The sequence below is a fragment of the Clarias gariepinus genome, chromosome 4 (assembly GCF_024256425.1).
Source record: "Clarias gariepinus isolate MV-2021 ecotype Netherlands chromosome 4, CGAR_prim_01v2, whole genome shotgun sequence".
Taxonomy (NCBI): Eukaryota; Metazoa; Chordata; class Actinopteri; order Siluriformes; family Clariidae; genus Clarias; species Clarias gariepinus.
Genome location: NC_071103.1, coordinates 6837299 through 6861353, shown reverse-complemented (window position 1 = coordinate 6861353; position 24055 = coordinate 6837299). Strand labels below are relative to the sequence as shown.

General features: G+C 38.0%; 2 protein-coding genes across 2 annotated transcripts; one reads left to right on the top strand and one right to left on the bottom strand.

Moving 5' to 3' along the window:
• The first annotated feature begins 3 nt into the window (after positions 1–3).
• si:ch211-196f5.2 (uncharacterized protein LOC556372 homolog) lies at positions 4–1539 on the top strand. The gene is made up of 3 exons (XM_053495419.1): positions 4–180; positions 1009–1238; positions 1419–1539. The coding sequence occupies exons 1-3, from the start codon at positions 59–61 to the stop codon at positions 1508–1510; spliced, it is 444 nt and encodes a 147-aa protein (XP_053351394.1). The 5' UTR covers positions 4–58; the 3' UTR covers positions 1511–1539.
• On the bottom strand, positions 1533–22408 carry ipo4 (importin 4). Its single transcript, XM_053495418.1, has 30 exons — positions 22029–22408; positions 21838–21924; positions 20423–20502; positions 19975–20016; positions 19711–19840; positions 18188–18367; positions 17838–17903; positions 17568–17669; positions 17329–17412; positions 17087–17239; positions 14424–14477; positions 12699–12808; positions 12511–12619; positions 12275–12404; positions 10443–10556; positions 10101–10214; positions 9862–9985; positions 8618–8729; positions 8417–8535; positions 8254–8331; positions 8019–8076; positions 7066–7171; positions 6651–6844; positions 5813–5863; positions 5564–5689; positions 5247–5473; positions 5007–5139; positions 2695–2799; positions 2527–2596; positions 1533–2394 (listed from the first exon to the last, which is right to left on the bottom strand). Exons 1-30 carry the CDS (start codon positions 22092–22094, stop codon positions 2264–2266), a joined length of 3255 nt encoding a protein of 1084 aa, XP_053351393.1. The 5' UTR covers positions 22095–22408; the 3' UTR covers positions 1533–2263.
• Positions 22409–24055: the final 1647 nt, after the last annotated feature.

The window sequence follows — 24055 nt, the reverse complement described above, 5'->3', positions numbered from 1 at the left end:
AGAGGCTGGCTTTCGGGACGCTTTAAAAAATTTTGGGGAATTTTTCCAAGAAGAGAAAATGATACGGACGGAAACTGAGAAGGAGATTCCCATGTGTGTGTCTCTGCCGATTGAAGTGACGAGTCCTGACCAGGCGTTTCCTTTCCTGAACACCACGCTAGCAGACCTGGGTATTGATGAGTGAGTCCTTAAAGCCAAACTGTTAACACCCTATATACATGTTTCTGGATAACGTTACTGTTAAAAGTTAATGTACAATATACACTGATCAGCCACAACATTAAAACCACCAAGTGAATGGAATAACATTATCAGTTATACAGTATATCAGTGAACTGGTGATAGGATCATGAGTATACTGTAGACCAGCTTGTCCAGTCTGATCCCACAGAAAAGCCAATGTAGCAGAAATTGCTGAAAAGAAACCCAACACTGACCGTGATAGTCCCCAAGATGCCAAACTCCCCAGATCGTTTTCTGACCATGATATGCAAACAAGTCTAATCCATTTGGCCCACAACGCAACCCACAGCATCCAAAGGGTCGACCGCTAACATCAGGGTGCCAGACACCACAGTACACCCCCAGGGCGCGGAGCCACAACCCAAGGGGCAAACGCTGCTCCAGAGGAACAAGGGGAACCTACACAATACTGGGCTGAATGTTTTGGGTTGTAATGTAATGGCTGATCAGTGTACACTTGTAAATTTTTTATACAAATGCTTTATGATTTAATTATATAAAAACTCATAGCAAAAGAAAGCAACCTGTTGAATATGAAAGTAAACTTTGAGAAGAACCATGATCACAACTAAATAAATTTAGCAGATGATGTATGAAATGTCCATGATGGTCCTAACATGTATATCTTTCCTTTTGCAGACCTATACTTTGTACATTTATGATTGTCTCTGCAACATCCTTTAGTTACATCATGTCATTTTTAGATGTTTTCTGTGGTGTCAGTGCGAATAACTTGTAAATGAAAGACACCGTGTTTGTTTGTAGATCTGCAGTGAAGGAGCGTGTGGTGTGGGTGGACACCAAGCGCACACAGGTGAGGAGCAAATCAGGAAAACTTAAGGAGAAGGAGGTGTCTGTGCTGGAGATACGAGTGAAAGCACAGCTGCCCGGTCAAACCAAATGCCAGGAGGTTCTCTACAGCACCGAGTCTCACACGGACCGCTTATACTGTCGCAGCGGCATCACCTTCCTGCCATGGACACACACTCAGCCAGGTTAGGAAATCTTCAATGGTTATGCATCATCAAGGTTTTTTTTTTTTTTTTTTTTTTTTTTAAACCCCAAAGTTCACCTTATTGTTTTGGTCAGAAATACTGAAGACCATGAGGTGTGATTCATCAGGATGGCTGGGCAGAATTTTAATCATCACAGTGTAAATGTTTTTCTATTTGCAGTTGACAGTGAGATGGTGGAAATGACCCTGGCTCTGGACACACAATCCCACACCACAAAGAAGTCGTCGGAGGAGAAAATCTCAGTGGAATAAACAAACATCATAACGCACAACATTTTTAGATATAAATCGTCTGTAGCCTGCTGCTCACTGCAACACTGCTTTAAGACAGACATTGTGGTTTTATTAAAGCATCAAACCTTCATTCAATCTCCAAACGGTGGTTACAGTAACCGCTTACAACAACTGCATTGAAAGATGGGACAATAATAACATCACGACTTCTTCAGGATAAATGCATTTTAAACGGAATTTTAAACAGCAGCAAGGAAAACTAAAGAAAAAAAAACACCAACTTTCTTCTTTGTATAGAAAACTGAAGGAAAAGCCTTTGGTGTTTAACTGAAGATTAAACTGTATTCCACTAAAAACTGGACATATTTAAAGATATAACTTCTGAGCATGCTTTGTGAAACTCAAAAATAGCTACTGTACATTTAAACACTTCCTTAAATATAGTTTTGTTTTTTCTTTATATAACCTTTCTGAGTTGCAGTAGTGATGATGAATAACCAAGAAATGAAGTTTTTATTAACTTTCACAAAATATAGAATTTCATGAAAAGAATTTTTGAATTCACCTCGAATTAAATCAAGCCACATGTTGATAAAATGAAATGTCACAACTTTACAAAACCAACATCAAAAAAAAAAAAGAGAAATAACATAACACTGCAAAACAAACATGGGTAAAGGGAAGTGCTGAGGTGTAGATAAGTGACTAGTTGTTAGTTAAATATCAGCTATACCTCAAAAAAAAAAAACTATTTGTATTTTGGTTCCTCTTCTAAGATTGAGTGACTAAAGTTGTCATATTCGTTCTTTTCTCGACTGGAAGTGACATCACAGCGCTCTCGAACTCCTGAGAGTATCGCTGTCCCATGTCTCTGAGCAACATGACAAGTGTGTTCTGGGTCTCTAAAAACAAAATTAAAAAAAATAAAACATTTAATCCGGATAATGGATTAAAACATACTTATTGGACATGCAGACATTAATAACCTTTATAAAAGCAGCACTTGAAAGAAACCGTAAAGCCAGCCATCTAACCTGCATCAATATCCTTTGTTCCTAGGACTTGTGCTGCAGCACTCAGGATTGGCTTCATATGGCTGACAACCTACAGAGATTTAAAACAGTGATAAGAGATCTGAAGAGAACTGAAAATGGCATTACACTATGAAATATGAGAAGTCTAATTAGCACTGAGCAAATTACCAGTGCTGGGTTATGGGAGTAGAGGAAAGCCAGGCAACTGTAGACAGTCTTATTCTCCTCGAGGTCTTCTTTAAGAGGAAGACAATCCAGAAGAGCAGGAAAGACCTGGAGAAGTGTTCAAAATACAGCACAGGATTTAATATCTGGAAGCAAAATGTAGTAAAAGCCCTTTGAAGAGCAACGTTATACAATAATGATGGAGACTGTTGAGGTAATGATCCTCCAGCACATCGGTCATGTTTTATTCCTGACATACAAAATTTAACAGCTTCATTTTAGTTCAGTGAATAATTTAGTTCCAGTTTAAACACTGCAATGGTTTTATTCATCCATTGTCATTTATACATCTTCAGGAAGCCCTTTGTCCTCGTCGTGGTGGTAAAGAGAAACTGATCTACCTGCTGGCACACTGCTGGCATCAGTGTGAAAATGAGTTGCCTGTTTATCTGGGTCGTCATTGGTTACCTTTGTTTCATGCACTTTACAGAAAATAATCAATCAGCTCTCCAAAAATGTTAAGTCTGGGACTTTAAAGGTTTAAAACCCTTAAAGCTCAGAGCATTTTAGCCATTAGGGTTTTGCTGTTTTTAAGAAAAAAATATTGCAGCTTGTGCAGGATTGGGCACTATAGCATGACATTCTGGTAGTGGTGAAATTTACCCTTTACAAAAGTAATGATAACCTTAGTTTTACCTGATATAGCCATACAGTTTGAAGTTTAAAGCCTCCCAGTCAATCGTCATTGACCTACGCTGTTGCCAGCACACATCTGTGCCACTTGAGTTTTAAGGTTTTATTATTTTTAACCAGTAGACAGAACTAGAGCCTGGATCTCTACTGCACCTCAGAGCACTCAGTGTCTCCGGGTTCCTGACCCTCACTGAATTGTTCAAGCTTCAATGCTGTCAGTTATGTTCATTACTGTTTCAATGACTTGAGACATCAAGACGACTAATCCTTTTAACCAATCAACATATAGACAATGTGTGTCTGAGCAGGACAAAAAATGTATATGTATACATGTATATGTATGAAGAGTGTACTGTCTAATAAACTTTGAGCCTATGTTAATCCCTCCCACCTACACATGTTACCGAGGCCCAGTGAAGAACTAATTCTGCCTAGAAGCTAATTAAAAACCTTTTATCTTAATGGACAAGACAAACCAGGATTTCAGCAGTGAGTCTTGGGGCTGATGTGGATTTCCTGCAGATTGTATTATCCATTAAAAACAATTTGGGTTAAATAAATGGTATGATGTGAGAGATTAGAAATTTGGTTTATGAAAAATATTGAACCAGTAGACACAGGGGTTATGGTGCAGTTTGGGAGTTTCTACTCAGTGGTGGGGAGAGAAATAGGTGCGACAGTGTTTGTTGCATTTCAAATAATTCAGCCAGTGGTAAATCTGTGTTCATAAATCCATTTCCAGTGAACATCACTAACACTACAAATGATATGTTTAAAGAATGCAGATTATTATTAAAAAGAAATCAGAAAAAAACATACTGTGATACAATTTATCACAATATTAAAATCACAGTCAGAGAACCTACACTACCAGTCAAAAGTTTGGACACCACTTCTAATTACATTGTGACTTTTATTTTAAATAACATTCTAAAATAAAATATTAAATATGCAATAATCTCTTTTGAACAGTTGATGTAAAAATGTCTGATACTTATGATATGTAAATCCATCATAATCTCTATAATCTTCATAATGCCTCTAATCTGAGGTTCTGTTTGTTAATTGGTGATTTCTGAGGCTGGTAACTCTAAATGAACTTCTCCGCAGCAGAGGTCAGTTTTGGTCTTACTTTTCTGGGAAAGTCTTCATGAGAGACAGTTTTATCATGAAGCTTGATGGGTTGTGAATCAAGTTGTTTAAAAGATGGACAATACTGTTCTTACAAAAACTGTTCCAGAAAAACTAATGTTTTACTTCATTATCTAAACGCCATATGTGTAACTATGTGCAACATCCTTCATATCACTCATTTAAAATATCCAGTATTGATCTAGAATGTATAAAATAGATCACACAGGAAAAAAAAAAGATTGAATTAGAAAAGGTTTCCAAACTTTAACTGGTACTGTACTTTTAAAAATGTTGTTGTTACAACTTGGCAAAAGTTTTTACGCCGGATGCCGTAAAATTTTTTAAATGAAAAAATATAATATATTATTTTTCAAGTTGATGCTTAATGCACTACAGATCGTTCTCTACGTTTTCTTCAACACACTTACAAAAGGCAAATTTAATCAAAATGCGTCACCAAAGACTGGCCAACCTGCACCGTACTGTACCTGCTCTAGTGGTACTCCCTCGGTGTGGCTCGTGATCATCCGGCAAAGTGCAGCACACAGATTATCGATCACTCTCCTGTCTGACTCTTTGACCAGCATGTTGGAGAAGACAGACAACATCATGGGGTAATGACTGCAGTAAGACGATGAGGAAAACCAAACGATTCAGAACCAAAACAAGTAAAAAAAAAAATTACAGGAGAGAGACATGTAGCGTATACAGAAAAGAGTCAAGGATACGAGGAGATGAGCGGTCCGGCGGCCTGTGCCAGAGCTCCCAGGCCGAACACACTGTTATTGCGCACCTCTGCATCGCTGTCTTTAACACCACTAACGAACACCGGCAGCAGCCGATTGGACAGCTTTTCTGCGATGGCCCTACCCCCGGATACACCGGCCAAAGAATGCAGCGTCTCGCTGAGTGTGCCTACAGAAAAGGACCGGTCTGCCACGGTGCACGAAGACTTCTGCAGGCCGGAGGAAAAGACTGAGTCACGCTCTACAGAATACAGATCACTGTGGGATTTCTTATGAGGAAAACAGAGGGTAGAACTCACAGCTTTGTTCATAATCAGAGGCAGAAGATCATTGAGGTGAGAATAAAACGTGTCCGCTGGTACGGCTGAAGCGAGGACAGGAATTCCCTCCCCAGCAAACTCCTGCAGCATGGCATCGTACTCGGCCTAAAGCAGACATAATTACAAAAAACTAATGATATCTCTGTGATGCCTAAGCGCACCTGACTTTAATTTTCTTTTGCTGATGTATGTACACATGTAGATTAGTATAAGGAGGCAGATAAGAACCTGTTGTTCGTCATCATCTCCTTCATCACCTCCTCCGTCCTGACAGACAGTCTGTGAAACACAAAGAACGTGACAGATGAAACAAACGGCATTGTATTAAAAATTTATTATACACAACTAAAATTAGTTAATCACAATCATAACAATAAGTGGTTGGTTATTGTTATGATCATGATTAACTAACTTTGGTGTTACCCTTAACATAGGCTCTCTAGGGACAAATATGTTTAGAACAATCTAAATAGAGTGGTACGTTGGCATACAAACATCTCACAACGTAAATTTTCACATTAAGAACTTAAATTTTGCAAGAAATTTGCCTCGGCATACGAAGCATTTACAGCACACGAGAGAATTAACCAAGTTTTCTTTGCGTCAGTGGAAAGCTAAGTAAAGAGTTTTATTTTTATTTTTTTGCAGTTTGTGCAAAAAGACATAGCACCATGGATCTTAATAAAGTTAGCAAAGCTGGTAGCAAGAAGGTAGCAGAGGTACCGCTGTATTTACATTTTAGGCTACGATTATCTAGACAGCTAAATTAATAGTCAGAGCTTTTACTTCCTGAAATTCTGACCCACATTTTATGAAAAGAAATTTCAATTTGCTGAACAACATTATCTTTAAGCCATTTTGTCCTAACTATACAAAGTACAGTATGTCTAGAAACCCTGTTCTGGGAAAGATGATGTCATCAAGTTTATATCTTAAGTTGTTGCTTTAGTATATTTAAATAATTAAATACTATTAAATACTAAATAGTTTCTCACCTTTCTAAAGTACAGTCTCATTTATAGAACATAATGCTACCACCACCATGAAACCCTGGTCATCACCTCACCTTCTTCTTCAGCACATCTCGGATGGCATGACTGACTTCAGCTAATCTTTGGGGCGTCTGCAAAGCTTCACCTTTGCACATTTTGATAACGCTGTTCATGGCCTCCAAAACTCCCATCACTACTTGTCGCTCACGCTCCTGCTTCACTGCCTCGAGGAAGCAGGGAATCACCACATCCAGCAGTTTATGCAGCGCTACAAAACACACACACACACGCTTTTGATTAGACATAGGACTGATGATCGTCAAAGGGTGGGTTATTTTAATTTACTTAAAATCCAGAGCCTAATAACTGCATTACTGGATACGCACTGATTAGAGTAGAAGATGAGTACTGGGTATTGGGTATATGAAAGATGGTGCTTTAAATAATAAGATAAAGAGGGGTGTGAAAATGATGTGTATGAGGTTATACCCTGACGATTAGCCTCAGTAGGATTTTCCTGCCAGACTTTATGCTGAGCTCGACAGAATTGGCCCAGGGCACCAAAGGCTGCTTTTCTCACGTTCTCGTGTGGAAACTGTTACACACACATACCACAAGTTATTGATGAAGCATTACACACAATGCAGTTTACTGACCCACACATAATAAAAAGTCACTTAAGCGTTGCACACACGACTAATTTAATATGCTAAAATCATATTTTAATAAAGTCAGTGTGTTAAAATCCAGGTAGTCCCCGACTTATGAACATTCGAGTTACAAATTTCCACAGATAGGAACAGAGCACGGCTCTACAATACGTCCGGTTCAATCACGAAAGTAGCTCATGTGTATTGTATGAAAAAAACAGTATAGTGCAGCAGATACCAATATTTACAATTATTTACAATATTTTCTGTGTGAAAGTGAATGTATAAAATGTCTAATAAAAAAATAAAAAGTCCGGTACATTGTACGTGTGTGTGTGGGGGAGCGAGAGAAATGAGTCAGCCTATGAATCAGTCCGGATGTCAGATGTCTGTCCTGTAGTCAATCCTAATTTCCTGTGTTCAGTCCAATAGAGTGGAAAACAGCTCAAAATGAGACAGAGAGACAAAATGGCGTCCAGGACCCCCTTGTGATTTAAAGGCGCAGGGAAAACACTGTTACATGTGTGTGAGAATCATTTCCTTAGGCACCCAATGACAGTGTGGGGGAAAAAATAGACAATTTTTTCAAATCAAGTTATGCTTTACATATGCTCTTTATGCTCTATATGCTTTACATTGTAAATTTGTGTCAAAGGCGTAAAAACTCTGTCGGACGCAAAAACAAATCCGAATTACGAATGCACTCCCGGAACAGAACTCGTTTGTAAGTCGGGACTACCTGCACTGGCTAATGAATATCAATGCTTGAGAGACGTTTTTTCAGCGACTTACATCACAGAGACCAAAGACCTGCTCAAAGCTCGACTCCAAGAAGGGCTGAAATGCAGCACTGAGAGAGAGAGAGAGAGAGAGAGGTTTATACCCAAACCATATAAATCATCAGCATCAGACAATTTTATGAAAGCAACAATATGTACACAAACACACAACCTTAAAAAAAATACCATGCTTTTGAAATTAAAAGGAAAAAAAAAAAAAGGGTGTGTTGTAGTATCTATGCTGTTACCCGGTGTTAAAGGCGATTTCCCCCAGGGCATCACAAGCATCCTCCTTCTCATCAATGTAAGCATTTTCCACACTGAAACTACAAAAAAGAAAAAGCATTAAAATCACTGTGACCTCAAAGCACACACAAAAGAAAAAAATCTGTAAAGACAAAAGAAACGCACCCAGCAACATCCTCAACCTCATTCTCTCCATCTTCCTCCAATACAGCATCACCTTCATCATCATTGTCGTCATCATCATCATCCAATAGAACAAACTGCTTGTCCTCCTCTACATGAGCCTGTGATGAGACACACATTACGAACATTCTCGGAAAGTAATTGGTACGAGCACAGTGTGTCTGTTACTTTTTCGGCACTGACCGTCACACCCTCTGTAGATTTTAGGGACATGAGCATCAGCGTGGTGATCGCAGTAAGGTGAGGGTCAATACTTTCTGAACTGATTGTGGACACGGCTGAGAACAGGCTGTACCTGAACAAGCAAAACAAAAAGATGAAACAATTACTTGCAAATTTAATTGACATTAACTACAGCTAGACAGTTATTTACAGTGTGTATCTGAATGGATCATCACGCACACAACACTGCATTTATTCATGTATTTTCCCCTCTAAAAAAATATTTTTTGGATGGGGAGGTGTGTTAATAAAGTCATGGAGTGTACTTGGTCATTTAAGTCACAATCAAATATTTTATTTTTTTTTTTTGTCTGCATAGTCATGTCACTAGAAAGAATAGACTTCCCTCCATCCCTGAAGTTATGTCCACTGGGTCTTTTATAAAAAAAAAGATCCGTTCCGAATTGACATTTCAGACAATATTCAATGACATCTGTTACAAAAAACATTTTTTTATTATTTTAGAATAAAGAACAATAAAATTAGATAGTTTCAGAGATCGTGTCAGAGATTTGATTTTAGTCAAGTTACTCAGTTAGAGTATATAAAGTGGACTCCATATGAACTTTAACACTTCTCCCCAAACACTTAGTATGACTGCAAATTAAATTCAGTTTTATTTATAAACCGCTATTAACAGTGGTCATTGTCGTAAAGCAGCTTTACAAAATCAAAATGATTAATTTGTCCCTGATGAAGCTGAGTGTGACGGTGGCGAGAAAAAAACTCCCTGAGATGGCAATAAGAAGAAACCTTGAGAGGAACCTGACTCAACGGGAACCCATCCTTATCTGGGTGAGCAGAGAAAGCAGGGACTTTAGAGACCAAGAGGAAAATTGGTTAATACGGAGTCCAGTTTCGTTATTAGAGGCTCAAGCACCAAACTGTTTATAGGAATTTCAGTATTGAGTAACTGCAACGTAGCTACAGACATTTACACATACACCTAAACGGTACATTTAGAGACAGGGTAAAATGAAGGGAGTATGAAAAGAATATTTATATATTTTTTATAAATACAATAAATGAAACAAGCTGCGTTAACTGACATGCTTTGTGGGAGCTCTGAGACCCACGTTACCTTGTTAAAGAAATACTGTAAAAAAAAAAAAAAGAAAAAAAAAAAGAAAAAAAAAAAAGAAAAAAGGGACCAGTCATCAAAATCATGGTAGAATCGAGCGAATTAAACTCGTCTGTAGACGTACGTGCAGCGGCGCAGATCCGGATCATCTACAGCATCAGTAAGCTTCAGACCCAGCTGCACACACTCCGCAGCCAATGGACCGAAGACATCCTTACCAACAGTGCGGGCCAACACGGACAGTGTGTCTGAGTCAAAGTGGAGAAAAATAGAAAGAGAAGGATGAGGACTCAGGAAAAAGTTCAGATTATGAAATATTTTTTTAAAAAGTATAGATATAAAGGAAGTAGGTATAATCTGTACCCAAGGCCTGGGTCTGCAGCGGTCTCATTTCATCACGCGTGTCTATTAGGAAACCCTTCAAGCTTTCTATCACAGGAGGGAAGTAGGGCACCAACATCTCTTTGGCAGCATTTGCTATTTAAAAAAAAAAGAAAAAAAATGCATTAATCTGGAGATGGGATGTGTAGACACAGCATCAAACATGCAATGAAATGAAAGAATTAAACAGAAAAAAACAAAGGCAAGCAACAGTAGACTAGCAAAACAGGTATGTGTAAGTATACACACATTTTGACAGAAGGGGTTAAAAAAAAAAAAAGAAAAGTTATTAATTTAAGTTATTATTAAGACTCTTCTGATTACCGATGGCTCCTATAGCACTGACAGCAAGCTCCTTAAGCTTAAGGTTGACCGAGTTGTTCAGGGCGGATAGCATGGTCTCCATAAGAGTAGGCAGGTAAGACTGAATATCATCATCTGGTGGAGAGAGAGGAGGAGAACATCTACACATCATTAAACTAGATTTTGCGTGTGTGTGTAGTACAGTGGAACCTTGAATTGCAGGCATAATTCATTCCAAAAGAGGGCTCGTATATCAAACACCCATAAACCAAAGCAAATCTCACCATAAGAAATAACGAAAACTCTATTCATTCCACAACTAAAAAAAAAAGCATAAAAATTTATACAAAACAAAGTAAAAAAAAATAAAACAAATTAAACTGCAGTTTACCATTTAAATTTAAAAAAGATTTTTTTTGAGAGAGAACGACAAACATACAAACAGCAAATGTTGGGATCATATTAAATAAACAAATGCGTTTGCGGACGTAAAAAGACATTCATTCTAAGGGCTGCATGGTCATTTTTTATGTTAAAAATAAAAAAAGTCAGTCAGACTTGTGTAGCGCGCGTGCTGGTGGTCACGTGGCTTTCCGCAGCGCAGTGTGGAGATGGGAGAAAATGGATACAGAAGAGACCGACGCTGAACTTGTGCCCAGAAAAAAAATGCAACCTCTTTTACTTGGTGATATTTTGGTTTCAGGATATCGGACACTGAGCAGAAAGAGGTACTGTGCAAAATTGGCAAAACTAAAGTCGCTACATCACGTGGCAACACGACAAATTTATATCAGCACCTGAAGCAACACAGAGAAAAGTATGATAAATGCATGGCGGTAAAAGCCAAGAGTAGTAAAAAAAACCAAACAAAGCACACCCCAGTGTGAGCAGAACAAAACAACACATTATTACAGATGCGTTTGTAAGTCTCAGTAAGTGGCGTAGCGACGTTGAACTTGAAATAACTGCAGTGAAATTCTTTTTAACCCCCCCTTTGGTCAAGCAGGACGACTGACATAACCGCGCACAATGAGTTTGAACTGAAAAGCCGTTGCCTGCAAACATCGTATTTCCCTGACGATCACACCGGAGAGAACATACTGTAGCCGCGGGTTTGAGAGAGGCCCTGACTGCATGGGACCTCTGTAAGGATGGCTTGGTCGCAGTCGCAACAGACAACGGCACGCACATCGCCAAAGCGGGGGGTTAATCACTGGACTAGGTTACAGTGCTTCGGGCATAGACTTCATTTGGCCATCGGTAAGTTAAATTAATTTAATCTTTTCATATTTAAAGCTACTTAACTGTACGTTAGAGAAAACAGCTATTAACAGATTTATTTAAGAATAAATGGAAATACAGTGTGTCACAAAGAACACTAGAAATGTCTCATTTAAATTATTTTCATGATTATTAGCAAGTCTCTAAAATTAATATGTTTAAGGGCCCTTTTCTTTCATCTTTTCTTCATCATTAGATTAAAAATGGTGAGTGATTTGATAAGAATACCAATAAAGTATGTTACATCCTCCATATAAATGTCCCTGTTTTGTTTTTATAAAATACTGATTCCCATCCGTTGTAGGTGATGTTAACTACGTAAAAACATGAAAAACAAAACATCAGTCAGGTGAACTAAACATAAAAGCAACAGATTTGTAACAGAAATAAATACACCCTCAAGCACCTTTTACACATAAGACTCTGAGGCACACACTCTCACAGCACTTGGGTCTGATGTTTCTAACATTATTTGACTGTGCTTTATAAATAAATAAATAGGTTACCTTACCGTACTATGATTAATAATGATTTTTTTTTTTTTTTGTTTACTAAATAGGACACATTCTTACCCAGGTTCTCTATGAAGTTCTCCAGAGCATAGAAAGCCTTGGTGACATGTCCGATTTTCCCCTCGTTCAGAGAAGACAGGTATCCTAGTAACAGGGGCATCAGCTCCGCGTGATACTTACTGACCTCCGGCTGTGACAAAGCAAGTCATGAGTAAACACACCAGTTAAGACTGAACCCACCTGCTTACTATAAAGCATCTACGGCTTTACACGTCACATAAAACACGTCCTCTTACCTGCAGGTATTCAGAGAACTGACCCAGAGCGAAAAGTGCCGCACTGCGCACGACCTGGCTGCTGTCAGACAGACTGCGACACACTGTCTCCAGCATAGACGACAGCATCCTGATACACACACACATGGGTTAGCGCACATTTATTCACTTATGTGAAGAAAAAAGTCAACACATAGAGTAAGGCCTACTTGGTACGAATGTGGTCTGCACAACCCTCTGCCAGCACGGCGAGGCACATGATCCCCCCTTTTCTCTGATAAGCATTCTCACTGGACAGGCAGGCCTGAGTCAGGGGCATCTAGAAGACAGGAGACGCCAGAGATTTAGGAACGAAATACAACTCCAAGCACAAGAACCAAGTCACTGAGTATTTTCAAACAGCAACATGCTCTAAAATGTGATTCTGCTCATAACACCTTAAAACACTTTAATTAGCCACAGACTATATACAAACTTAAATAATTCTTTTGATTGTGTAAAGCTGCTTTGCGACAATGACAATTGTTAAAAGCGCCATACAAATAAAAATAAATTGAATTGAATACATACTTGTGTCATGGTCGGGTCCATAACAGACCAAACTTGAGGTTTTCTGTTTCTAACATCATTTGACAAAAATACATGATGTCCCAAAAAACTTAGGTTCACAGTTCAACAACAGACACTTCTCACTCAGGAATAGAGAATGGTACGCAAGCGTGTTTGGCGCGAGCTGGACTTGACGTGTGTCGTGTCACAGGCAGTAAGCATATTGAACATTAGTAAAGCTTTGTGAAATCCTTTATAAAACTACATCTGTTTGAATATTTTGTTGGAATTTAAATATTTCAACATGTTGCACATAGTTCAGCATGTTTAATTTCGTTTGCCTCGACCAGGGGACGGCAACCCGCGGCTCCACAGTTACATGTGGCTCTTTCATCCCTCTGAGGCGGCTCTCTGTGGCTTTGGAAAATAAATAATGTACATTTAATTTAAATATATTTTAGTTTTTCTTTATGTAATTCTATATTTAAAGATTATAATGACCTTAAAATAAAACATTGAATTTTTTGTTGCTTAAAATGTTCGTCACAACCGCTGATGTGCGACAAAAGGGATTTGTGGCTCCTGGTGTTTTTTTTCTGTGGGAAAAGTGTTTAAGGTTGCCGACCCCTGGACTAGGACATGTAGTTACCCAGATATTTATATTTAAAATTATCTCCATTTTTTTGGGACACCCTGTACTTTAAAGAGGACAAATTCACCCAATTGCACCCAAACAATCATGCTCCATTAAAGGAATCTCCTATACTGCTTATTCAGCGCATGGAAACCACACACACACGGATTCCAAGGCGGGAATCGAACCCTCGACTCTGGAGGTGTAGGGCCACAGTGCTAACCACTACGACACTGTGACGACTGTATCTGACCATGTAAGAAGATGCTACAAATGTGAGTTTATTAAATAAGATATTGTAATAATTTCTTTAGTTACATTTATAAGAGACAAGTGAGCCGCCACTCAGCGCCATGTCAGCTGCTTAATTTTAGGGCTGGGTAATTAAAATAATTTTATATTTTCAATTAGGATCTTGGCTTCCAATGATTATACAAAAAATAATAATAAACAGTTCAATTCCCAATGATCATCTAGTTTTGTGTTAAAAATTCATTAGCCTTACAGCAGTGCTTGTGCTTTCGTCCAAAGTTAGAGTAATCATATTAAATAAACCTGATGTTAATATTGAAAACAATTAACTCAATTAGGACTCTTGCAGTGTAATTACACTTTAGCACTCTTACTAAATTAAAATCAATCAAAATTAAGAATTCAACATCGTATTTGAAATTACAAGTGATTAAATAAGAAATAATAAATATTACCAATGGCCTCATATTACATTCTATATATTGATGTTCTTACTTACCACATGGCTGAAAAGTTTTTCAGGCGGCATATGAAGAGCCATCGTGTCGATCACCTGAAAATTTTAAATTAATAAAAAATATGTTGGAAAGATTGTTTAAATTTATCCTTCTCAAGTGTCAGTCACATGAATTAATTAGTTTTTATTAATAATTTTAAAAATGTGCTTCCACTTTTTTTAACTTTCCTTTCTATTAGTCTTTCCTCCTGACATGTTTTTTTATATATAAAATTAACATACAGTGGAACCTTGGATTCCAAGCATAATTCCAGGAGCGGGCTTGTATTCCAAAACACTCTTAAACCAAATTTAATTTTCCCATAAAAAATAATGAAAACTTAAATAATTCATTCCACAGCCCAAAACATTAATACATAATACTAACAAAATATAAAGTAAAAATAAAACAAATTAACCTGCACTTTATCTGCGCAAAGGCTGAGGGAGAAAATGCAATGTTAACCTTCTAATGAGACTTTTATAAAAAAAAACAGTACAGGCATGCTACAAAATAAAATATGTTTTACACACACGCATGGTCACAGTGTTACAGTAAACAGTACACGCGTGCACGGATGTTGATTATACCAGTAAGAGAAGTGCACTTAGACCCAGCAGGGGAGACGATTACCCACAATTCCAAGAGCGCAAAAGAGAAAAAAAACGTTGGCTCGGTTGTGATCACGTGACGCTCGGCGTCAGAACAAGAAGCGCATGATACATGATACTCGGTGATCGTAAACCAAGACTTGCCCGTTTTTCAAGTCAATTTATTAAAAATCTTTGCTCGTCTTGCGGAACACATGCAAATCGCGTTCCACTGTAACAGGTTCCACTGTAACAGGTTCCACTGTATTTTTCCACTTGTATTTAAGCGTTCAAGGTCAACGTCTTTGTGTGTGACTGTCTATTTATCTTTTTCTTTTTGCGTGACTAACAAGGAGCCTCTCTAATGACACTTGCTTTTGCCTACTTTTAAGTAGGGTTGGGTATTGTTTGGTTTTTTTCCGATGCCAGTGCCAAATCGATACTTTTAAAACGGTACCGGTGCCAAAACGGTGCCCGACTTTACAAAAGCCACAAAATGATGGTGGATGACTCAAGAATACATTTTTATTGAGAAAAAAATATATAAAATAATTTTTCCTTAGTCAAATTAGCCTTCTTTGCAATGGTAAATGGGGTCACTGTTGTAGTACTACTAGTACTAGCTGGAAAGCCATAATGGTAAATAGAATCCATGTTACATTAGTTTTTACAAATCGTTTGACCATTTGTTAGCATGAATGCAAGATTTGCATTTTGCAATTAACATTACATTAGCCTACGACTAACCTGCGGAAAGGCTGCTGTCGTTATCATAATCATGGACTCCCCTTTTTGCTACGGTTGGTATGACTGGGGCTGGGCTCATCCACACCGATAGTGCCAGCTGTTGTCCACAAGCTGTCAAACACGGTGCATCCCTCTGCTTTTAAGTTTATTCTGTGTGCCCTCAAATGTTTCATTAGATTTGACGTGTTTCTCCCCTTACTGCTGTAAAACATTTGCTGCACGTCGCGATGTCGGAATCCTTTCTTGTGAAATATAGCCACACTATCGACTGTTTAGTTTTAGTCATTTTAACTAAAGTTGTTTAATTTAGCAAGCTAAGCTAGCGGTAGACCACCTGCTGCCGTCAGAGCAAGTGTATCTCGGATGGTCTCATTTCCTGATGATTTGTGCTTTAAATTTTTTTATTTAATCTAATAAACTTTTAATCTACACAAATAAAATGGACAGTAACATTACTGCAACAATGTTCTGGATTTGTATTATCAAAGCTTTCCGAAGTTCTCAAGATGTTTCTTATTAAGGAAATAATTTATTTTTCCCCATCATTTCTGACACCCCATGAATGCAGTATTTAAATTTTACTAGCGATCATGTGTGTTGAGGAATCTGATGCTTATTACAACTCCGTCATTCAATCGACAGTTCAGGCATTTAAGTGGCACCGAAATTCGCGTTCCGTTTCAGTCCGGTACATACCGGTTATATAGGTACCAGTGCCATATTGGCACGGGTTTTCGGTACCCAACCCTACTCTTAAGGACTGCACAAAAATGTGACGTTGCATTGTCGTTAGACTGATCTCACACACTGCTACAGACCTTTAAACCCTTTTTTTCCTGTTGCAGTACAGTTACTAAAGAAAAGTCACTTTACTTGAACACAAAATAATGTAAGCAAAGGTTTATCTGTATATTATTCATTAAATACACATTATTGCTCACTCATCTTCACTTTGTCTTGTATTCAGGGTCGCTGGGATCTGCACCTTATCCCAGGTGGCTTGAGACAGGGTGCCAATCCATCGCAGGGCACACACACCAATTCACACACTACGGGCAATTTGGAAACGCCAATTAGCCTAACCTGCACATCTTTGGTTTTGGGAGGAAACCTGGGTACCTGGAGGAAACCCACCAAGCACAGGGGAAAACATGCAGACTCCATGCACACAGAGAAGGGGAATCGAGTCTGGACGGGAGTCAAACCCGGACCCTGGAGGTTCAAGGCGACAGTGCTAACCACTACACCACTGTGCACACATCAATGTTATATAACTAAAATCTTCCAAAAACAAAAGTTTGAAATCGGGCAAATACGAGCGTGCATACCTGAGCAGCAAAGTGTTTGGGTCTCTCACTGTCCTCATCTCCGTCATCGCTCTCCTCATCCTCAGGGTCCTCCTCTCCAGGTGCAGGTGTGGCGCTCAAAATAGGAAACACGACTTGCAGGATCGGTGCCAGAAGCTTCTGCTTTATTACAGCCTTGAAGAAGAGCGTAGGGTATAAATGCCTGCTCAAACACTATTTTCACAGAGTATGACCTACTATGAGTCTCGAAGAGTAATAAGTACCTTGTTCTTGAGTCTAACGAGGAGGGCAATACAGGACAGGGCCTTGACACGGAGAGAATTGCTAAGGGAAACATCAGCGCTCACCTTAAAGGAAAAAGACGGAACCAAATCACTCTTAATAGTGATCATTTATTCATCTTTCTACTGCACCACACTACTACTTGACACACACAAACCTGTTAGAAACGTCCTTTAAATCATAAACTAACGTTTGCAAAACAGAGCTTGTTAAAACCCACCTCCAAACAAAAGCGAACAATTTCAGCGATGTGTGGAACCACGATCGAGACCTCGCTCTCCAACAACTCATCAAACACCTCCATCGCCTGACTGGCCTGGTCCTGTAACACAAGACAAAGTCAAGGACACACAAAAGGACAAAACATTAAAACAGATTTAGGAATGCTGAATGGTTTTAAGAAAGCTCAATAGCTGAGTAGTTAGCGCATGCTTTATGGGTGATCAATACATCAATACAGGGTGGAGAACGCATTGTAAGAGACTCTGACCTGGTCAGCCTGAATGAGGTGTTTTAGAGCAGTTAACAGTTGGGGGATTAACGAGCGCATCAGATTCTAAAAGAAAGAAGAAAAAAAACACACACACAAAGAAAACAAAGTAAATGATCCTGTGACAATACTGAGAGATTTTGTTTTTGTTCCTATACATGTCCAAACAAGAGTCTAGAGTTTTTAAAAAACAAACACCATATGGCATCATGTTTAAAATATCTAACCATCAAGAGAATTCATTTCATATGTATGACTTAAACAGGATAAACCTATTTGCATTAAGATCGAGGCGTGTTTAAAAAAAAAATCTTTTTTTTTTTTTTGCAGTTAAGTTGGACAGAGCTCACCATCTCCTCTGTGCCAGTGTAAGCTGTGATGGCAGTCAGGGTGAGGATGCAATAGTACAAGGCGGTAGTGTTGGTCACATCCTGGAGCACAACGCCAAACAGTTGCAGCAGCTGCTTGTAGTGAGGCTTGAAGGGCTCAGGGTTTGATTCCACAACTTTGCTCAGCAACAACAGACCGACCTGGGAGAGAGGGAAAAAAAAAAGATTGTTTAAAAAAAAATTGAGAAAGAAGTGGGTAACTCATCATAAAAGCATTTAATTAATTAGCACAAATAAGAATGATTATATTAGGTTGTCCATTAAAGTGAAACAAGCTAAATAAAGTTTGTAAAAAGTGGTGTATATATATACACATATATACACACACACACACACTATAAATTGAACTATAACTGTAAATGATGTTCTGTAAGCAATAAACAAAGACCTCAGCTGACTGAAGACTTACAAATCTACAGTCATGATTACAGACCAGGATGTTTTTTTTCTCCTCCAGCACACGATAGTTTAACCAAATGCAAATCAAGTGTGCTTTTGACTTTAGTGTTAACTCGCATGCCTTGAGCTCCCCTAATTTATTTATATTAGCTGAAATTAAATAATGTAAAATTAAAATGAAAGAAACAAGAACAGATGTTTTACTGCAACAGGCTGCAAAGTGCTTAAATTTAAAAACTAAGCTGTTTATGTAAAAAACCTCAGCAGCAACCCCATTTCCCCTCTCGTCTGTTCCAAACAGTCAGCGTTTAACATCATCGTCATCACTTAAATCATTCAAATGTCAGTTTGTGGCTTAACAAACAAAAAACATTCTTCTGAACCTGCTCAGAGACCAGGAATGGACTGAAAATGAGAGATACAAGTCCTTCAGGAAGCCTGGAGAACTAATCCTCAAGACCTCATAAAATAAAAATACAAGAAAATCTTTAAAAGCAAATTATGGCAATTAAAACACAACTTTACGTATTAAATAAATAAATATATTTAATATATGAAGCCCAATATGAGGATTTCTCAGAGATTTATACTGACACCTTGTGGCATAAGATTTGTACTTCTCTGTTATCCTGGTTTGTGTTTTTTTGAAAAACAATCTCTTCATACTAAATAGACAGATTTATTGAGTATTAGTATCAGGAGCATTTAGTGTTTAATAAAGCTTACTGTTAAACTCTCTGAGCAGTGGGTCTGTACTCTGGTGTTACAAAAAAAAAACAATAAGTATATAAAAATAACTTTGCATGAGGAACTTAAACCTTTTCCTAGGAATCGGTTGATACACTATTAGTTCATGGTTCAAGTTCATTTTCTCCCCATAGAGAGAAGGGTCTCTCAAATCATTACAAATTTATTCTGGCTTTTGAGTTAATGATAAATCTTTAACACCCTGATGGACATGGAGGTGATCCCCGGAGTGATCCCATCACCCCCATTAACAGGGTACAAGATCATCTTAAATCTGTTGCACTGGCTGTTTCCAATCATAACTTTTCTTCTTTTTTCATGTGATTTCTATAACTCACCTGTCTGTCCTGAGGGTTGTTGCTGTTGGTGGATTCAGTCAGTAGTGTGAACAGAGCGGGCCAGCGGTCGGGTGTTTCGTGTTTCACCATCACAGCACTGAGCTGAGCGAGAGAGTAGCGAACTGTGTGCCTTGACAAGGGGGTGAGGGAAAGAACATAAGCAATTATCTAAAAACTAGGCACCTTCCTGCGAAATTAATGAAATTAAATAAATAAAATTCTCCACACAAGCATGTTAAAGGTGAAAAAAAAAGACTGACTTACTCTGTTTCTTGTCTGAAAGCTTGCAGGACCACAGCCTTTAGACTAAAGAATGAAATTAAAGGCTTAATCTGACATGTCCATCCCATAATATACAGTACAGAATGGGCCATGAGTTTCCATACAGAATTTTATTATTATTTTTTTTTAATTAAAATAAAATATTTATAATTAATAATTATTTTGTTTACATTTCAGATACAGTACACTTAAAAGATTTGGCAAAAGAGCAACAAATTGAAATCATACAGATGGCAGGGTCAGAAAGCAGTCACATGGCTGCAACAAAACTTAACAGAGATATTATAACATAATATTGATGGGTATGAATAAATACCTAGGAGTAAATAATTCCATTAAAAAAAAAAAATCCCCCCACCACCATGTATGGAAACTTAAGCCTCACCCTGTATAACGTAAATGCCACAGTACATGTAAAATAAGCTTTAACCTCTCTCTATGATCAGGAATAATTTTCTTCCAATGCTTTTTGACTCGCATTCTCAACATCACCACAGCTGACTGCCGGATCTAAAAAAGAAAGTGTAATAAACTTTAGAAGATGAGACAGCATACACTGATCAGCCATAACATTATGACCACCTGCGTAGATCCTTTTTGCCACCAAAACAGTGATGCACTATGTGTTCTGAGTACTTTCTATCAGACCCAGCTTTACCCATTTCATCCAACTGAGTTAACTCAGGAACACCACCCAGGCAGAGCAAGCGCAACACTCTCCAAATAGTCATAAATGTTGTATTGATCATTGGATCCGACCCCACCTCCCAGCTCACTTTGTGCTCACGCACGACACACCACAAAAGACCAAGTTTAATCACACACACACAAAGCACGTTTCCATAACAGCTTCTTTCCAGCCACAGTCAGACTGATGGCAAAAGAAACAAGGGAGGAAAACAGCACCCTTGTAAGATACTCTGTACATATGGAGACCTGCTGTTGTACATGTATCTGTTATAAGATTGATGATCCTTTATCTATTTATCACTAAAGACCAAAAAGCAACATAAAAAACAAAGTTATTATAATAATGTAAACAGGTTTAGCAGCTTGCCTTCTTTTGGACCGTTTTTGGTAGGTCATGCCCTCTGCACTCTGACAAGACCTGCTGTATGCACTCAAACAGTCATCTAGTCATCACAATGTGGCCCATGCCACACTAGCTATGGTTACAATAATTCACCTGAAAGTGGTTGCCATATTACGCAGTAGAGTGAACCTTTTAGTTTTTCCTGAAGTTGATGTGTTGAAAGCAGTAAAAAAGTGATCTGAACGACTTTTACAAGGAACAAACTGTGACTGTAAGAACACTGGGTCAGTCCAATACTAGGGAATCAGTGAATCCTGCGAGGGTCATGCACGTAGGGAGCCTGTGAAGTTTAATTCAAATGAAGTAACATACTGATGGAGATTAGTGCTAGAAAGTAGGGAGGGAAATCACCAGTCACCTCCGGATATGACGTTATAACAGTACCTATACCCAAGTTTAATTATTTATCAAACATAGCCTGTTAATTGTAACATTAGTTCTCACCAAACTTAAACAATACATCACAAACTTCAAATACAAGAGCTTAATAATTAACATCAAACTCAATTAAGCAAAAAGCAACATTGTTACTGATCAACACACATCTCTGTCATACATTTATTTATATATTTAAAAAAAAAATTGAAGAGAGCAAATAATTCAGTTTAATCACACGATGGAAAACATCACAAAAGTTCACTGCGTCACCATCATTGATGTCACATGGGCAGGTGGTCATAATGTTCTGGCTGATTAGGCTTGTGTGTGTGTGTGTGTGTGTGTGTGTGAATGAAGACACAGTGGGTTCCCACCTGTGGATTTGTGGATCCAGTCATGACTGTGCATAGTGCTGGGATTATAGCCGGGTCTTTGAAAGCCTGTTTCAGCTCAGCAGTGGCCTGGAATTATTATAATAAAAATCACCATTATCATAATAATAATAATAATAAAAATAACTGAAGTAACTCTACAGCAGTTAAGCCTCTCTGAGGCAGCCTCATACCTGCTGAATAGCCGCATTATCAGGGAGAGTCAGCTGGGACAGGATGCGCTCTAACTCTTCAGACATTTCAGCTGGAACTGGAATTTACAGGAGGAAACGTCAGCAGTACCGGCTACCACGCTAGCTCTCGGTGTGTGTGTGTGACTGAGAGATGAAGAGGGGCTTGAGGCTTTGTGAGGTGACAGAGGTAGGGTGAGAAGTGTGTCAAGAATCACACTGATTCGAGTCAAACAGAAAAAAAACTGACATAAGATTAAAACGTACGCGCGCGCGTGTGTGTGTGAGAGAGAGAGAGAGAGGACCGAGCTGACCGGAAACACGCCCGAGGCGCCAAGCACGCGCGTTAGTAAAGTTGTGCTCGAACTCCGGCAGCACGCGGGCTGGAGGGAAAGAAGCGCGAGCCGGGTTGTTAAAGGGACAGCAGCTTGTACACCAAAGCCGAAGCGCACCCAACCAGCGCCACCTATAGGCACGGAGGACACTCTCCCGCAATAATAATAATAATGATAATTCTGTATCACACATGCGTCAATCTACAGAAAAGGTGGAATTTTGTTAATAAAAATTTCCTTACATGTATTTGTTTTTTTTTTTCATTCCTAGAACTTCTTTAATAGCAATGCATTTTAAACTCTATGAACTCTTTGCTGTGCATTAAATTAAAAAAATACAATAATAATGACGTTTTTAAACAAACGTTTCTAACATTCCTTTTGCAGTTGTCCAGTGCTCTCCACCCAATGACCTCTGATGACTTCAAATTTGCAAAATTATTTTAAAATAAAGCTCTTTTTGTGTAACAGCAACACCATAACATATTTTAGGGTGACTGATATTTATTTTATATTATGTATAATCAATTATTGCTTCAGGATTTTAGTGTTTATTTTATTTTATAATATATTGTTGTTATTGTAAATCAGATTTATTTCAAAATAAAAATATCTAAAAAAAAAAGTACATGGTCCCACTCCCATATACTTAAGTATGACAAGATATTTGTCTTGGTCTTACTTGGTCTTTAAAAAATGCTAAAATTAAATATCGAACATTAAAATAAGAAATTGTATTTCATGATTGATAGTAAATACTACATTTTCTAAACATGTACAGGTAATGTGTCTGTTTTGTTATTGTAGAATGATCCACATAAGTTTCAGGTTAAACAAAAAGTTTTTTTTTTGTTTTTTTTTAAGAGGGGAAAAATCCACCCAGTGATTAGCATTAAACATTGTAAAGAAAGTTTTCAAGAACAATAGATATCACTCCTTGCTTTTGAAGTTGATGTGCAGACACAGAGCGATAATGTGGTGATGATTGGCTATTTGTGCATGAATTAACACCTGAATACCTGAGCATTAACCCATAAAGTTGAACAGATTAGGCTCATTAGGAAGGAGAAAAACAACTCCATTGAAAAGCAAGACAAACGCAAAGACATACATGGGGGAAAAGGTAAAAAGCATTAGGGTATGAATTGCTTTATATGTTTTTACATCTGTATTAATGTCTCTTGTGTTCAGTTGGCATTATTTTTACTGTCTTGCTTTTTGGGGTCCCAGAGACACCAAGGCTGCATTTGTATTAAAAAGAAATCCAAATATTTTATGAGTCTATAACTCTGACTACTCACTACACAGAAAGTGTTTTGTATAAGGAATTTGATTCCTGTTATTAGTGACTCTTAAACAGACCTACATAACAACACAGTACATCTGGTTTATAGACAAGACACCATACAAAGTAAGTACACAACATTTAAGAACTATACAGAATAAATTAAGCCAGCAGAAATATACAGAGTACAGCACAGATCTACAATGTACATAAAGTAAGTGTTCATGGTAGAGTGCATCTCATAGAAAAAGGGAGGATTCTTTATGACTACTTGTCCAATATACAATACATGGTAGACGATGTGTACAACAATTTTACATTTTAAAATGTACTTCTATCTTTTTTCCTACTGCAGTAAAATTTGTCTCTCTATTTTTCTATTTTTTACCACCATTCTTTCTAGTACTTCA